Source organism: Saccopteryx leptura, chromosome 7 (genome assembly GCF_036850995.1).
Source record: "Saccopteryx leptura isolate mSacLep1 chromosome 7, mSacLep1_pri_phased_curated, whole genome shotgun sequence".
Taxonomy (NCBI): Eukaryota; Metazoa; Chordata; class Mammalia; order Chiroptera; family Emballonuridae; genus Saccopteryx; species Saccopteryx leptura.
In genome coordinates this window covers 75,176,801-75,194,495 of record NC_089509.1, presented here as the reverse complement: position 1 = coordinate 75,194,495, position 17,695 = coordinate 75,176,801, and the positions used below count along the sequence as shown (strand labels likewise).

The window sequence follows — 17,695 nt, the reverse complement described above, 5'->3', positions numbered from 1 at the left end:
TGAGGAAGGTAATTTCATAATCACTATCACCATTTTACAGAGGAGAAACCTAGGCACAGAGACAAGAAGTAATTAGTCTAAGGTTGTACAACTGATAAGGGACATAGAGTCAGGTTTTAAAGCCAAGCCCCTTGACTCCAGTGTGGTTAAGACAAGGAGGAAACAGTCATCACTTGACAACTTTCATTTCTTAAAAAATATTCACTGGGGCTTTTGCTGTTATTCTTATTGATTTGACTATTGACTCTGTAGGTAGAAATTTTATGTTTAAAAGTTATTTTGTTTATCCTTTAGGTAACAGGAATACGTGGTCGTCCAGGACCAGCAGTAAGTAGATTCCTCCAACATTCATGATACCCTTAAGTTCTTAGAGATATTGAAAATCTTTATGAATATCCATGAAAAGACAATAGAGTGTAAAACAAAGATGCTTAGTTTCTTGAAGCATTTTTTCTTGAAACATCTTCAAATTTAGGTGTTCTTTTACAGCAATGAGTGACACATAGGGGATCATTTTATTCTGAAATTGAATTACCTTATTATGCCTGAAGTTTTAGCATTACTCTTGGTTATCTGAAGGGCAAAACAATCTGTTGTTACACTGCTAATTTTAGATTAACCTTACTCATTGCAATTAGGTCGTTTAACAATGATTAAGGATAGATTACTTTTATCTGTTTAATGAAAGAAATGTTAATTTTATCTGTTAGTAAAATTGAATCATATTAAATTAAATCAAATTAAATTAAATCAAGTAGTAGTAGAATTTGAATAACATATTCTGTTTTATATGAATAACATATTCTGGTTTAGCATGAAAGACTATTGATTTCAGATTTGGATTAGCAATAACATTCATAGCTAACTTGCTAGATATACACACACACACTCTCTCTCTTTCTCATACACACACACGTATACACACACATACATACACACAATTCCTAGAGAATTTAAAATACATTAAATCAATGTAAGTAAAATACAATATGCTTTAAAAGCCCTGCTCCAGTCATTCTGAAACTTTTACTTTCCAACATTACTGTACGGTGAATTGAGTAAATGCACATAATTTTCATAACTCAACAGAAACTCTTTTAAAGAGAAATAAAATTCTTTTAGCAACTGCAGTTTTATAGAGAAAAAGCTAATTTAAAATAGCACAATAATGCTACTTTTGAAATATAATAATCACTTGTTATTTTAAGGGATAATTAACTGCAATAACTATTCAGAAAATTCTAAGTGGGTTTTAAATGTGCAGTGGAGATAATGCAACATTCTAAATCAAGGAGAAAGTAAAAGTCTTGAAGATACATAAAACAGTAGTAGAATAAGAGGTATTTCTTTCAATTGCTTTCATTGGCAACTTGAACTCTGCTCTGATTAGTAGTTTGGGTTGTCATGTACTCATAGGGTGTATGAACTCATACCTTCCCTAAGATACTTGAAATTTGGAGTTCGCACATCTATGTAGCTCTCAAAATCTGAAATACACATTTTTGTATCCATAATTTAGTGGCAAAAGCTTGTCTGGGACAAGACAGCAAAAATTATATTTGCAGGTTTGCCATTACTGTTCAAACTAAAATGTTCAGCTCATTGGGTCTCATGTAACATTTACCTCTTTACAGGCTTTTAAGCTTCAGGCTAAAATAAACAGCCTTTCTACACAGAGCTTTGATATGTACATGGCTTTTTATCCCTATAGTCTTCAACTGAAGTGAATTAAAAAAGAAGCGTGATATTTCTGTATTTCTGTTTTCCACTTTTCTTATACCAAGCAGACCTTTAAAACAAAAACATCTGAAGCATACACGTTTTGCAAGATAACCATTATTTTCTGCTTTAGGGACCTCCAGGATCACAAGGACCAAGAGGAGACAGAGGCCCAAAAGGAAAACCTGTAAGTTGGCAGTGGGTTCCGCTAGTGTGAATTGTACTGCACACTGAATAGTCCCCTTAAACCACATTCTTTGGATGCAGCAAAGTGCTGGTGGCTCTTTTCTTCTCTAATCTTTATTAAATGTGACATAGAACTCAGGTCATGAAGAGATAGTATATGTCTCCTGATTCAGAGGAAACTATCACATGCTAATAATCACCTCTTATCTTTTTAGATAGCACACATGACATTTCTTTGTCCTTTATGAGGTCAAATTAAAATAAAGTAGAATCTAAGGAAACCTAATAAATACATCATATTGTTTTCAGAAGTTGTAACTCATGAGTAAACAATGACAAGAATGTACTGTTGAGATAAGACGCCCAAATTCTGTAATCTGTGTTTGTTACAGGAATGACCAAATCAGATAAAGGAAAAAGAGATTATTAGAGGACAAAATTTTCTCTTAGGTGGTTGTATAATGAATTATTTCGCAAGTAACATGCTGCCTTTTTCACTGAGCTGCTGTGGCAGAGCTATCAAGGGAGTAATTTTAAAAATCAACAAGTCTATTACCAGAACAAAGGAAGTACCTTTAAATTTAAATAATCAATTCTATATCCTTGATATAAAACAAGAAAGTATCATATATATATATATATCATCAAATATTTCCTCTTATTACCAAATTCTATCCTAATATAGAAATTCTTTCTTTATCTCACCCATAAAAACTAGTACTTTCATATACTGAATAACTGGATTAATTTGTGTATTGCTATCATTATCTTATGCCCCAATCAGAAAAATTTGTGGTTTTATTTTCTGTCAAGTGACATCTACTAAGATTTAACTCTGTGGACTTTTAGCCTTTCAAATATTAATTTATCCATATCAAAGCAAGAGAAATTGTTGAACAAAACAGCAGCTAACAACATTGAATATATAAATAAAGGAAAAATATAATTTAGGTCACTGGGATCTCTTATCATTCTGGTTTCATTTTTGATACTATTTTAAGCTTCTACACATTTCATCAAATATAATGTCATGCCAACACTTTTTCAAACTGGAGCTAGAGTTATGGATGGCATTGTAGGGATGCAGATAGAAGTGCTCCAAGAGAGGGGGCCGTAGCCATATAGTTGGGCAGCAAGCTCTGTTATGATTATCTTCTGCCCCATTCTCCATTGCTATTATACCGAGCTGTCTCACCAGTGTTGGCAGCTTACACACTGTTGGTAGCTCTCCAGATGTGTGTCCGGGGTCTAGAGTGACAATGACAGGTAGAAGAAGGGTAGGTGGTCATGCAGAGAGCATTGCACATCCATGTATTTGTGCCAAGAATAATTGATAACACCGAGTCCTAAGTCTGGGTGAAGATTGCTATTGAAATAGTGGTTGGATTTTCAAAATTTCTTATTAGGTTTCAGTGAATTTACTCCTGACTCCTCTAACTTCTCCTTTTTCCCTCCATCCTTTTCCCTTCCTTTTTCTCCCCTTCCCTTCCCTACCCTACCCTTCTTTTCCTTTTCTCCTTACCCCACCCCTTCCTTCCCCTTCCTTTCCTTTCCATTCCCTTCCCTTCTCCTCCTTTTCCCAACTCCTTTCTTCCTCCCCCTCCCCTTTCCCTCCCCTCCCCTTTTCTTCCCTTCTCTTATCAACTTTCTCTATTTAGTGTATGATCTGCTCCTTTTTCTATCTTCATCAGGCCTGAAGCAATCAATGCAAATTGTGTGTGTGTGAAAGAGTGAGGAGTAGTTATTAATTTGTAATTAAGCAAGACAATTTGGCAGATACCCAATTAATCTGGGCAATCTATTCCTCTCTTAATCCTAGCAAGCAGAGTGTGATTATGTTTAAACAATGGACTCATTTGAAAAAAACAAAAGTGCATGTAACTTTTGCTGAATTCCCTGGTGTAAAATACTTCCACAAGTGCTAATTTCAAAATATTGGCATGATGTCACAAAACACTCACAGGTAGAATGTTTTGCTTCATGTCCCAAGACTTGCAGGAGCTGCTCAACTGGACGAATGCTGTGGGTGGCACAATATAGGTGGTACTGAAATAATAAATACCATTTTCTCCCCCTACTTTCATTACTATCAAACACTACAGAAGGTTCACAATGTAGAGCAGGTTCTCAACCTCAGTACTACTGCTGTTTGAGGTAATATATTTCCTTATGCATTGTTATATGTTAGGCAGCATTCCTGATTTCCACCCAGTAGATATGCCAGTGGCAACACCTGACCCACTGCCTCATAAAATTGAGGCAACTAAAACTGTCTCTCAATGATATCAAATGTCTCTTGGGAGACAAAATTGCACTGGATTGAGCTACTGATACATAGATTCTCTCAAGAAACCTTCATTATTGTCCAGTGAACATCATGAATGTATCTCCTCATAGGTCTTTAGTTTTAAGTGTGTATTGTTCTGGTAACTTCACAATGGCAAACTAGCAGCCTGTCAGAAGATGGACAGTCAGTGGTGTGCTGAGGCTTACTGCACATGACACATCAACAGGTTTGTGTTCTCATCTGTAAAATGGGAAATATACCAGTTCTTACCAACTCTAACATTTCATAATTTGCGTGTTTGTCATACTACTGACCAGCAGTGAAGAAAGTTCTTGATGATTCTGGGTTGTTATCACTCCTTTCTACTTGTGAACGTTTAAAGGTCGCCACCTAGTGGCAATCTACAAGTACTTTTTACTGCAGTTTGCTTCCTGAGCTGCTGGAGTATCCTGGGGGATGGGAAGGAATGATTCTAAAGAGAACATTAAATTTAATATAATTTTATGTGATTTAGCTCACTTGGATATATGAAAATATATATTTTAATGGATTCTTAAATTATGTTTGTTTTTAATATTTATTAGTAAAAATGTCCCTATACACATCATAATAGTTTTTCTTATTTTCACTTATAATCTTGCTTATTATGTTCACTTAATTTTGAATAGTTTTTGTGAATTTTAATCTCAATCTGTATAATAGTATATCATGTAAACTATTTAAAGGAGATGCCATGGAGACATAGAATGCATAATGAAGTCAACGAAAAAGTGGGCTGTCTTCAGGGGGAATTTGAAACATGATCAAAAAGATACAATATTTTGAGGATTAATATTACCCAGACCTCTCTCTCCTCCCATTGACACTAATGTAGTTTTGGTTTTGTCTTTAGAAATCTCTTTGAGAGCAGAAAGAATGTGCCAGCCCATTTCACATTTCAAAACACATTAGTTTCCTATACAATAAGTAGGTTGGTTGGACTACTGCTTTGCTGTCAACCATTCATAACATACATTTGCATTTCATGTTGCCCACGCTCATATGATTCAGAAATCCTAGATAAATAGCAATTAAAATCAGTCTCCATTAATATATATATATATATAATGAAAATTCAGGGAATTATCAGTGGCTTATTAGTCGGAATAGGTTTGATTTTTAAAGGATGAAAATAATTTCCCCCCAAAATGCTTTTCAAATGTTACTGTTTCAGGCTGAGTTATCTGCTTCTAGTTGAATAGATGCATTTTCTTATTTATTCCACTCTTCTAGAAGTAAATGTGTCTGTATGAATATTTGAATATGTTAAAATACATTAATTAAATTTCTGAATAGCTATTGTGCTACCTGCTCCAAAGCTGTCATATGGAAGCTGCTCCTTCTCCCTTCTTAGCTTCTCCTGTATCTCCTCTGCTCTATCAGCTTCTACTCCAGTCGCCTGCTGGGGGTCACTAGCTACCCTCACCTTTGGGTATGAGAAATGTCTTTTACCATTGAACTCCCACTTAATTACCATATTTTTCTCAATCCATGCTTCTAATTATGAAAATTTTTTTATCAACTTTTGAGTTCTTTAGTCCTTTCTTTCTTCTAAAAGTTGGCTAAGATTCTTTAAGGTTTAAAAGCCAGAAAATACTTAACAAGACTTGTGGGTCTGGTGAGGTTAGGTGACGGAGCGTTTCCAGAACTGAGGACGTGGCTGTTCCCCAAGCTGTGTTCAGAATGTGGGTCAGGAGGGTGGAGTTTGGCAGCTAGAAATCATTGCTCACTCCTCTGAGAGCTGGACTTGGCTGGGTCACCGTGCCTTTCCCTCTCTTTCTATTGGTCTGCTCTGCCTTTGGCAGTGGTAAGGAAAATAAAGTTTGCTAGACTTCAAGTACTAGAGTAAAAAGGATTGAAATGTGAACATATAATAAACACATTGTCTACTATGTGCCAGGAAATATGAAAAGCATTAAAAAAAATTAGAAAGACGAAAATACTACAAACTACAATGAAAGGTCTTTCACATTTTCTTTGTTGTTGTTGGGGCAGTTTAAGCAGGCACACACATAGTTAACTGTACTCTAGGAGAGGCAAGTGAATTTAGAATTGTTGATTAATACCCTTGAACAGCAAAACTTAACCAAATAAGGAAGCTTATTCTAGAGTACTAATAAACTGAATACAATTTCATAATTATTCCCAGAAGACTGACTACTAGGGGTTTAACACATCAAGAGTAAAATTGCTACCTGGCATGTACCATGCCCCAATTGTTGAGGTTGTGACCAGTGCTAAAGTATTGTAAGTGGTTGGATTATTATTTCTTGAAAATTATTTTTAAAACTGGATTTTTTAAAGAGGAGTTTTAGTTTCACATCAAAATTGAGAGGAAGTTACAGAGAGTTCTTATATACACTCTGTCCCACACATGCATAGCTTTCCCCATTATCAACATCCCCTATCAGATTCCATTGTGTACATTAGGGTTTGTACATTTATAAGTTTGGATACAAGTGTATCATGACATATATCTATCATTATCTATACAGAGTATTTTTCAGTGCCCTAAAAATTTTCTGTGCTCTGCTTATTCATCCGCCAAGCCCCATCCTAACCCCTGGAAACCTCTGATCTTTTTACTGTCTCCACAGTGTTGCCTCGTTCAGAATGTCATAGTTGGAATCATAGTATGGCTATTCATTCTAAAATAATGAACACTCCATCTCCATCAAGGAGTCTGTTCATTTAGCTTTCTATTATGTACATATTTGATAATGGGTTCTAATTTCCACTGGCTTGTTTTCCCAGGGTCCTCGTGGTCCTCAGGGTATTGATGGGGAACCAGGTGTTCCTGGTCAACCAGGTCCCCCAGGGCCTCCTGGACATCCTTCTCACCCAGGACCTGATGGCATGAGCAGAGTGAGTTGTATGCATTGTTAAATGTCATATTTAAATAACATACTGTTTTTTTGTTTGTTTGTTTGTTTGTTTGAGAGAGAGAGAGAGAGAGAGAGAGAGAGAGGGATATATAGGGACAGACAGACAGAAAAGAGATGAGAAGCATCAATTCTTCATTGCAGCACCTTAGTTATTCATTGATTGCTTTGTCATATGTGCCTTGACTGGGGAGCAACAGCTGAGCGAGTGAACCCTTGCTCAAGCCAGCAACCTTGAGCTCAGGCCATCAAACTTGAGGTCATGTCTATGATCCCACACTCAAGCCAGCAACCTCGGGGTTCGAACCTGGGACACTCTGTTCACTGCACCACCACCTGGTCAGGCTTAAATTTTTTTATTTATTACTATGATTTTGAATTGTGTTGGTTCACCTTTTGACCCTTGACAGTAAGAACCCCTAAGTGAATGCAGTGCTGCTATGAACAATAATAAAACTAAGAAATTCACAGGAAATTGTTGGAAAATTCAAAGTAGCAGGTTTTTTGTTTGTTTGTTTGTTTTCTTAGTGCTGGTTCAAATTATTGGTAGTTCTCAGGGTCAGTTCTGTACTTTGTAAATTTTGTTCTTTTTGTTAATTCTAAAAAAGCACTAACATTGCACTGCTATGAAAGGAAAGAAGGTTGGAAAGCAGATGAGATCTGTGTTATGACCTCCACACCAAGGGAGGATGACGCATCTATGATGAAGAATGTGAAAGGGCCATTGAGTTGGCACTAGAAATCTATCTGCTTATTTCTAAAAATTTAGTTTTCTACTAGAAGAAATATAAAGCAAAATATCTTTTTATGCCTGCCTCTTTGAAGTTGTAGTGGCAGACATAGGGATTATGAATAGATTACATAGCATAACAGGGAACATATGGTACCCTGAAATATGATTTTTGTTTTATAACAGTTCATACATTTGTTTTTTAACTGATTGTAGAAGGAATTGCCAATTTATTTTTTAAACAAAATATACATTCTTTTCCCACTAAAATCTGGAAATTAATAGAACTTTGGGAATGTATATGGACAATTTTGGCTAATTGGGTTATGAGAATTTTTAGATATCAAAAAGAATAGGTAAAACTATTGCCAATTCTTGAAACAATTAGGGATTCCATTAAAGGATTATAAAATTTTTATTAACTTATATAAATACAGTTTAAAGCTTACTGGCCATGAACAGGAAAGAATACCAGCTAAGGAAGTCTAAAATGGAATCTGGAATCTTTAGAACAAATGCTTTAAAAGTGTCTTTTAGGCTATGTTCAGATGTTTGGCATGCCCTAAGCATGAGAAGAAATCAGATAAAGAGATTTGCACCTGAAATTGATTAGACTGGCTAAATACTTAACAGAATGATCTATGCTATCAGACATTTGACTCATTGCAATAGTTCTTAAATAACATAGTTATAAAATACTCTGTGGAAGGTTGTTCAATCAAAAACACATATAATGTAAAGAAACTTGAATATTATTCTTGCTTTAAAGCAAAAGTTTGGCCCTGGTGGGTGACTCAGTAGATAGAGCATCAGCCCAGGGTATATGGATGTCCCAGGTTCAATTCTTGGTCAGGGCACAGAGGAGAAGTGAACATCTGCTTCTCCTATCCCCCTCTCCCCATTGTCTCCCTCTTCCCCTACCACAGTTAGTGGCTTGATTTGGTTCAAGTATGGCCCTGGGTGCTGAAGATAGCTCAGTTGGTTCAAGTGCATCAGTCTCAGGCACTAAACCTAGCTCGGTACCCGAGCATGGGCTCCAGACAGAGTTGCCAGGTTGATCCCAGTTGGAGTGCATGTGGGAGTCAGCCTCACTACCTCCCCTCCTCTCATCTTAAAAAATAAAAATAAGCGGCCCTGGCCGGTTGGCTCAGCGGTAGAGCGTCGGCCTAGCATGCGGAGGACCCGGGTTCGATTCCCGGCCAGGGCACACAGGAGAAGCGCCCATTTGCTTCTCCACCCCTCCGCCGTGCCTTCCTCTCTGTCTCTCTCTTCCCCTCCCGCAGCCAAGGCTCCATTGGAGCAAAGATGGCCCAGGCACTGGGGATGGCTCTGTGGCCTCTGCCCCAGGCGCTAGAGTGGCTCTGGTCGCAACATGGCGACGCCCAGGATGGGCAGAGCATCGCCCCCTGGTGGGCAGAGCGTCGCCCCATGGTGGGCGTGCCGGGTGGATCCCGGTCGGGCGCATGCGGGAGTCTGTCTGACTGTCTCTCCCTGTTTCCAGCTTCAGAAAAAAAAAATGCAAAAAAAAATAAAAAAAATAAAATAAAAATAAAAATAAGGCAAAAATTTAAAGTGATTCTTAGAGGATTCATTCTATAAGAATCCCAGAGAATTTACATACATTTCTCAATTCACTAAGTACTTTGATATATGCCTTTTCCTATAGAAATAAAGTCAACACATTGTTTTTTCAGCCATTTTCAGCTCAGATGGCTGGGTTGGATGAAAAATCTGGACTTGGGAGTCAAGTAGGACTGATGCCTGGCTCAGTGGTAAGTGCAAATTGTACTGATAACCAAAGTACCTTTGAAGAACCATTTTAAAAAGAAAGATGTGAGTTAGCTAGTTAAGAGTAATATGTGTCTTCATAAAGGTATCCATCCATTATTTATTCAATTTACATATAGATCAAACTGTGCTACATACCAGTTAAAAGCCCAGTGGGGTTCCATTCATACCTGGCAAAGTATTAGTTGACATTAATAAAAGACTGTTTATAAGTTTTATTTATTATATTTATTATTTAAAGAGAATAAGGAATTTTAAAACATATAAACATCAGCACCACATCAAAAAGTGTACTATTTAAATAACTAAAACAGCTGTTTCATGGTGTTATTAGAAATAGTGATTTGGCAAAATTTTGAAACAACAAATTTGCTGTTTAATTTTCATTATTTCTTACGTCTTATGAATAGTCTATGCCTGACTATACCAACAGCTCTAAAGTTTCCTCCAGGGCCTACTGGTCATTGCCGTCCTCTTTTGAATTTCTTCAGCAGCCAGAAAAATTTCCATTTTTCTCTAGGCAAGTACATACTGTAGCCTGAGCATTTGTAGTAATGCAATCTCACTGAATGAATTAATACTTTTAAAACCAACTCTCCTATGCCCTTTTTGCTCATAACGTAATTCAAAAGTATCCTGGGTTAATAGAATTTCAATAAATAAGAAGTGTAAAGTCAGATTACATAGAAAACCACCCATTCTACCCATCCTTAAGGCCTGTATTGTAACTTACACATTGTATAAATTTTTAAGTCATTAGCACCGTGGTCTCATTCAGTGATTATCTTGGAATAATTTTATGAAATATATAACTTTTAATTTATTTGAAATTTAAGTTACATGTGTTTATTTTTGTAATAAAGCTTTTATTCTTCTACTAGCTAAAAGCCTATCATTTCAAAATAAAATTTAAGTTTTTACCATAAGAACAAAATTGATTTTGATTTAATTGATTATACTTTTTATGGTATGACATTTAAAAAAGTGTATAGACATATATAAACCAATTTTTTTAAATTTAATTTTCTTTTTCTTCCCTTGGTTATGTCTCAGTATAATCATTTCATGTTTAAATAAGGAAAGACTGTGAGGATACTTTAAGTGTATGTTATGAAAGAAAGAAATAATCCCGAAAACTCAGTTCCTCAGATAATTTTAAATTTACCTTTAAAATAATCTAGTCATTATTGTTGATGGTTTTAGATGCCTTTAATCCAACTTTCTCATTTAATTTATAAGAATTATCTGCTGTGAAGTTGAAGACTGAAATAAACAGCTTGATAATGACTTTATGCCTGCCAAGAGTTTTCTTCTGTCAGACCTTCTGTTGTAAGAGAACTACCCCTTAAGCATGCAAATACTCTCAGCCCAAAGACATTGGGTGTGTACAGGCATATCCTTTGTTTCTCTTTATGACACTGAGAGTATATATAAAATCATCCCAAATGTTCTCCTAGCTTTATAATCTTCTTAAATGTAGCTACATTCCAGATGAGTACAGATGGAGAATGTTAATATCCTGCACTTATCAAAGCTTCACTTTTCCAGATTCTAAAGCTGATTCAAAATTTTTTAAATGTTTGACCTAAGTATCATTAACAGTATGCAACTTTTTTTCTCCTTTGCTTTGAAGGGTCCTGTTGGGCCAAGGGGACCTCAAGGTTTACAAGGGCAGCAAGTAAGTCCTTTTATAATTAAATCATATACTGTATAAAAAAAGAAAAAATATATGAATAAGATCTCTCAGAAAGGACTGCTTTTGGCTGACCTTTAAATTGTGTATTATAATTATCATTTTAAGTTGCTTCTATTCAATTAATTTTCACTTACTAAGAAATATATGCAGTATGATTTTTCTAAGTTGTTCATGGGGTTAAAGTTTTATTGTCCTGTTTCTTTATGTAACTGACCTCCAATATGAAGAAATTTTTATGCACCTTTGCTTCTGAAATAACATGTCAGAATGAAAATTCTTGTAATTGGTATGTGCCACCTCTGAGGCTATGAAATCAGATCAGAAAAAGCCATTACTATGTGATGTTATTAGAAATAACAGTCAAGGTGATTACTTTGTGGAATTTTTAAGAAGGATATAATCTTAAACTTTTTTCTATAGTCAACATACCAATAAGATAGTGGTGGAGGAGGAGAAAGAGGAGGTAGAGGAGGAGGAGAAGGAGGAGAAGAAGTAGGAGGAGGAGGAAAGGAGGAGGAAGAGGAAGATGAGGAGGAAGAGAAGAAGAAGGAGAAGGAGGAAAGGAGGAGAAAGAGGAGGATGAGGAGGAAGAGAAGAAGAAGAAGAAGAAGAAGAAGAAGAAGAAGAAGAAGAAGAAGAAGAAGAAGAAGAAGAAGAAGAAGAAGAAGAAGAAGAAGAAGGAGGAGGAGGAGGAGGAGGAGGAGGAGGAGAAGAAAAGGAGGAGGAGGAGGAGGAGGAGGAGGAGGAGGAGAAGGAGAAGGAGAAGGAGAAGGAGAAGGAGAAGGAAAGGAGAAGGAGGAGGAGGAGGAGGAGGAGGAGGAGGAGAGGAAGATGATAACTACCATTAACTAAATACTTCATGCCAGTGTTATTCTAGGTTCTTAATATGCATTAGTTATCCAAAGAGATATAAAAGCTTAATGAAGTAGGAACCATCTTATTCTTATTTTATAGAGTAGAAAACTGAAGTATAAACAGAGTAAGTAACTCACCCAAAGTTACATAGCTGGAGAGTGGTGGAGCAAGCACTTTGAACAACTGCACTATACTTCAGAGATTTAAGGATACAGTATTCTGTTTTCCTCTGGTTTGTATTTGTATATACAACTTGTTCTCAATTTCAGGGTGGTGTTGGACCTGCAGGCCCTCCTGGTGAACCTGGTGATCCTGGACCAATGGTAAATGTCAAGTAAGCATGTAGACTCAGTTAAAACTGGCTCTAGCATTATAATGTTATCCTGAGTTATTGATTTTACCAGCTTGTTACTTATATAGTAAGAAATTACAGTCTCGTTCAGGGGCCTGTATTATGGATCATGATTAAGCTATGTTTTTGTGGCAGAGTTTTCAAATTCATAGACCTTGAGTATGGTCAGCAGACAGTGCTGAGATATTTGCATTTGTGAAATTAAATATTTTCCTAATGAATACATAATCTAAGTGATACAACATAAAATTCAGAATATCAATAAAGCTATTTTCTGGTTTATTTGTATCAGTAATATTTTTGATTGAATCATTAATATGTGTGAGTAAATATAGGTAAATATTTTTTTTTCCTTTTGTTTTGTTTTGTTATTAGGGTCCAACTGGTGCACGTGGACCAGAGGGCCCTCCTGGAAAACCTGGTGAAGATGTAAGCTGCCTTTATTAATTTTGCTTTGAAATTTTGAAAGAACCTAAGAAGAAACTAGAGTGTTAACAAGAAAGTTATTAATTCTTACTTCATTATCCTCACTTTTAGGTTTTTTTGTTTGTTTGTTTGTTTTTTGTATTTTTCTGAAGCCAGAAACGGGGAGAGACAGTTAGACTCCCGCATGCGCCCCACCGGGATCCACCCGGCACGCCCACCAGGTGGCGATGCTCTGCCCACCAGGGGGCGATGCTCTGCCCCTCCAGGGTGTCACTCTGCTGCGACCAGAGCCACTCTAGCGCCTGGGCAGAGGCCAAGGAGCCATCCTCAGCGCCCGGGCCATCTTTGCTCCAGTGGAGCCTCGGCTGCGGGAGGGGAAGAGAGAGACAGAGAGGAAGGAGAGGGGGAGGGGTGGAGAAGCAGATGGGCGCTTCTCTTGTGTGCCCTGGCTGGGAATCGAACCCGGGACTTCTGCACACCAGGCCGATGCTCTACCACTGAGCCAACCGGCCAGGGCCCTCACTTTTAGTTTTTGTTAATGTCAATCAAAACTGGAGAGCTCAGAGGAAATTTTACAGAGTCTAAAAGTGCTCTTAATTTTGATGGTATTATACTATTAGGTACTGTCTCATTCCCTGCATTTCCTAGGTTCTCTATTATGATATTCCGTGAGCTACTAGAATTATTGTCACGATAGCTTCAGCCTCGTGATGAAACCTCTGAAGTGGTCTGAAAGAAAAATGTATTGTTCTCATGACAAAAAACATCATTATAAGGTCATCATTAAATGGATTTTTAAGATGTGAATGTAGGATAGTGTCAGTATTGTTCTCTGGTGCTAAAAAAGACATTTCTTCAATTTGATTTTTAATTAAAGTTAAGACTCAACTTCAGATTTTAACATTAAAACCATGATCAAACAACACGCTGCAATAACAGATTTACTTTTCTGGAATTCTTTTCTTAGTTGTACCAAAGTTAAGGATACAATTATGGATAGTTCATCAATTTCTATGTGATTCTAAACTAAGTAAATATTTTCTCTTTCTGTGTCATGTGATTATTTTTTAAAGCAGATTACATTGCATTTGGCCTTAAGAAAGACATCTCTGGCAATTCTTAATTTTTTTATAACAAGAGAGGAAATGACAATTAGTATTTTAATTATCATTATTTAATTCAATGCCATATATTGATATAGATTTTTATGTATACATACACATGTGTGTAAATTTTGATGTTCATAAAGTGGTGAGCTAAATTAGGCCAGTATTATTTATATTCATTTCTTCATTTGAAAACTTGATGAAACCTTCCCAAACTGACTTGCTAGAATGGATTGCCCTCAGAAATACAGCTCAGTGTTTTACATTGTAGAGCATTAGACACAAGCTCTCTAAATAAGACTTCTTATCTACAATTGATTTGTCATCTAGTCACAGAAGAGAACGTTTTAATGCTGCTTTGCTTCTTTGCTTTTTTTTCCCCATAAAGGGTGAAGCCGGTAGAAATGGAAATCCTGGAGAAGTGGGATTCTCAGGATCTCCGGTAAGTTTAAATATATATCAATACAACAATGTAAAGACAAACTTTAAAAAATAAAAAAGTATTAAAATAAACTTGCAATTCATTATCCACATATGCATTAGACACTATTACCAAGATATGCTCTTTTCTGTCATTATAGAACAGGACATTTCACCAGAATAATAGTTAATTATAATTTCCCACTTTGTACTACACCATATGACTGACCCTACTAATGCTCGAAAAGTAAATCATGACCTAACATGGAATATAAAATTTTCAAATAAATCACTAGCCTGATTTACTTACATATTACATCTTAATTACATTGGTCATTTTTTAAATCTTTTTGTTTATTGTTCACATGTTGAAAACAATAACTTGCAAGAGGACTTACTGACATTTTTTATATACTAGGGACAATAAATTGTGGACAGGATGCCTCTTTGGCTGCTCCTCAAACCCTAATGTTGGCTAAAATTCTAGACTGATGTTCTGAGCCCTAAAACCTTATGACAAGATACACTGATTACCAACACTCCTAACACAGCTGTTTTCTTCTTCCTTGGTTCACTACAGGGACAGGTCCCTGGCAACCAACTCCACCAGAATGTAGGATCTGGGCCACTTGGACACACTCTAAACCCACCTTTCATCCTCACCTATATTGTACTGATAGACCCTCCCCTAGGATGTGATACACAGGCAATGGGGAAAATTAGAGAATGATAAGCAAAAAAAAACCAAAAAACAAAAAAACCCTAACATTTCTGCTTTTAAAGTTTTTTTTTTATTCAAACACCCCCTAAACTGATTTGGCCTCCTACTTATTATATTTTCTATAATTTCAAAATGTTTCCACCACTCTATACATCCCAAAATACTGAATTCCTTGCCATTTACTTTCTGCAAATTGATGAGGTTCAATACTGAGATTTTTTTTTTTTAAACAATGAATGATGTTCTTTTAAGAAGATTTACAGGGCTCTAAGGATTATTTAGTTTCAAATATAAAACCAGTTCCCAGCTCCCCGTGCTCTCTTTCCTTTCCTCCCCCATCGTCTTGGAATGTCAGTATGGGCAGAGGCATATGGTTTAGTCATCAACACAGATGTTCATGTCAACCAATCCAGGCTTGAACCTCCTGTCCTGCTGCACTCTTGTGCATGCACAGTGTGGGACCCTCCACGGGGAGGAGATGTGCCCTGCCAGCAGGTACACATTGTACAACAATGTGCTTGCTATTGGGGTATGATGACAGTCTTGGGTCAGCAGAATGAGAAAAGTTATGAGCTCTAGTACATCTGGTTCATTTTCTTGGTATATTAGAGATATGTAATCACATGAGAATTCCCTTGCAGACCACAAGAACTCCAAAGTTAACTAATTATTTGGAATAACATAGCTCAGTAATTCCCTTGTAGTCTTGGATGTGTACTGAGTTTCCTGCTCAGGACTGAAGGAAGAAAAATGTCAGTAAAGGGAAGCATTCCAGTGGAAAAACTTAAAGGTAGTTCTTGAATAGAAAGGATTCCTAAGCAGGGCTGTGTAAACAGAAAAATTAATAGAACTTTATTTGGTCAGAGAACAATGGTTTGATGTGCTCTTACTGTGATAACCGACCCCCAACACTACAGAGATGTCCTGCAAGCAGTCACAGAAGAATTATTATTTTGCTTTTATCAAAGTTCATATATCGTTATTTATTTATGAATTTAACAGTAAGTGAAGGCTATAATGCAAACAGATGGATTTACTCTCCAAGTTAAGATTGTGCTGACATAAGAAGTTCCTTAAGAACAGTTTGCAAAGCAATGTCACCTCAATAAATTCAATAAAAAAAGAAAGGTTTAGGAATATGCTTTTGAGTATTAAAAGAAATATTAAATTATTTCTTAATCCAGTTGTTTATTCAATGATTATTCATTGAATGCCCACTAGTCAGCATAAGGCTTAGTGCCCAGGATATTCAAATTAATAATAATAATTTCTAATAATTTAGAACATTGATCTTTATGCTATCAGGTGCTCAATCTACTGGTGACAGTGGCAATGGTATTCAATTCAAAGCCTAATTAATATAGGCAATGAGAATAAGTGAATAAGTCACTGGGTTTTTATCTATAAGAGGAAAAAGTTTCAAGTATTATTTCAAAAGACTCTTAGCATGTACATTTAATTTTTTTTATTTTTTAAATTTTATATACTTAGGTAAACAATGCATAAAATTAAAAAAAAATTAAGAAATTACTGAGTCAAGGAACCAGCCCATTTTTTCTGTATGTGTTGACTTTTCTTTTTTGGGGGTATTTTATTTCTTTGGTTAGTTTTTTAAACGATTACAAATCCACCAGATTTTTTCTATCATTTTACTTTAAAATATTTTCTATATATTCATTTTAATATAATCTTTCTAATCATAGTCTACTACCAATATTTAGAAGTTCAGGGAAAATAAAACACATCGGTTTGCTACAAATGCATTTATTCTTTAACCACAAATAAAGCACATATAAAGGAGGAAAGTCATAGTTTTCCTTAAGTTTTTCTCTTGATAGTCTTTCTATTCCTTGACCTAGTTGAATCCAACCTAGATATGCTGATTCAGGCTTATTTTCTTGTTTGTTTGTTTTTGTTTGTTTGTTTTATGAATAACACTGATATAATTTGACATTTTGAAAATGTCATTAAATCAATACTTGGGCCTGACCTGTGGTGGCACAGTGGATAAAGCGTCAACCTGGAAACACTGAGGTTGCCGGTTCGAAACCCTGGGCTTGCCTGGTCAAGGCACATATGGGAGTTGATGCTTTCTGCTCCTCCCCCCTTCTCTCTCCTCTCTATAATGAATAAATAAAATCTAAAAAAAAAAATCAATACTTGGCTTGTCTCTAATGGCATGTCAGCAATTCATGCCTCTGTGTAAGGCACGTTTCAGGTTCTAACAGTAGGTTTGCCTTGTTAATTTTTGATCACTTAGATGTATTTTGATAGGTAAATGTATACTGTTCCTTTTCTTCTTTGGTTTGTTGATAAAAATCTATATACAGTGGTCCTCAGGTTATGACAGTCTCAACATACGACATTTCAAGTTTTAACACTCACTCCCATAAAAACAAAAATATTGAGACATGAATATTTCAGCTTACTCATTGTTTTATTGTTTTTTCTGTTGCTACAGTAAAGTATATTTATGTTATTTTCCTTT

At 36.0% G+C, this 17,695-nt stretch overlaps 1 protein-coding gene across 1 annotated transcript in view; it reads left to right on the top strand.

Moving 5' to 3' along the window:
• The window catches only part of COL5A2 (collagen type V alpha 2 chain), a 169,156-nt gene that overhangs the window by 99,572 nt on the left and 51,889 nt on the right, over positions 1–17,695 (top strand). Inside the window, exons 5-12 of the mRNA XM_066344868.1 lie at positions 295–327; positions 1,853–1,906; positions 6,986–7,096; positions 9,538–9,615; positions 11,265–11,309; positions 12,452–12,505; positions 12,910–12,963; positions 14,455–14,508. Coding sequence (XP_066200965.1) covers positions 295–327; positions 1,853–1,906; positions 6,986–7,096; positions 9,538–9,615; positions 11,265–11,309; positions 12,452–12,505; positions 12,910–12,963; positions 14,455–14,508 — 483 coding nt within the window. The remainder of the gene's footprint in view (positions 1–294; positions 328–1,852; positions 1,907–6,985; positions 7,097–9,537; positions 9,616–11,264; positions 11,310–12,451; positions 12,506–12,909; positions 12,964–14,454; positions 14,509–17,695) is intronic.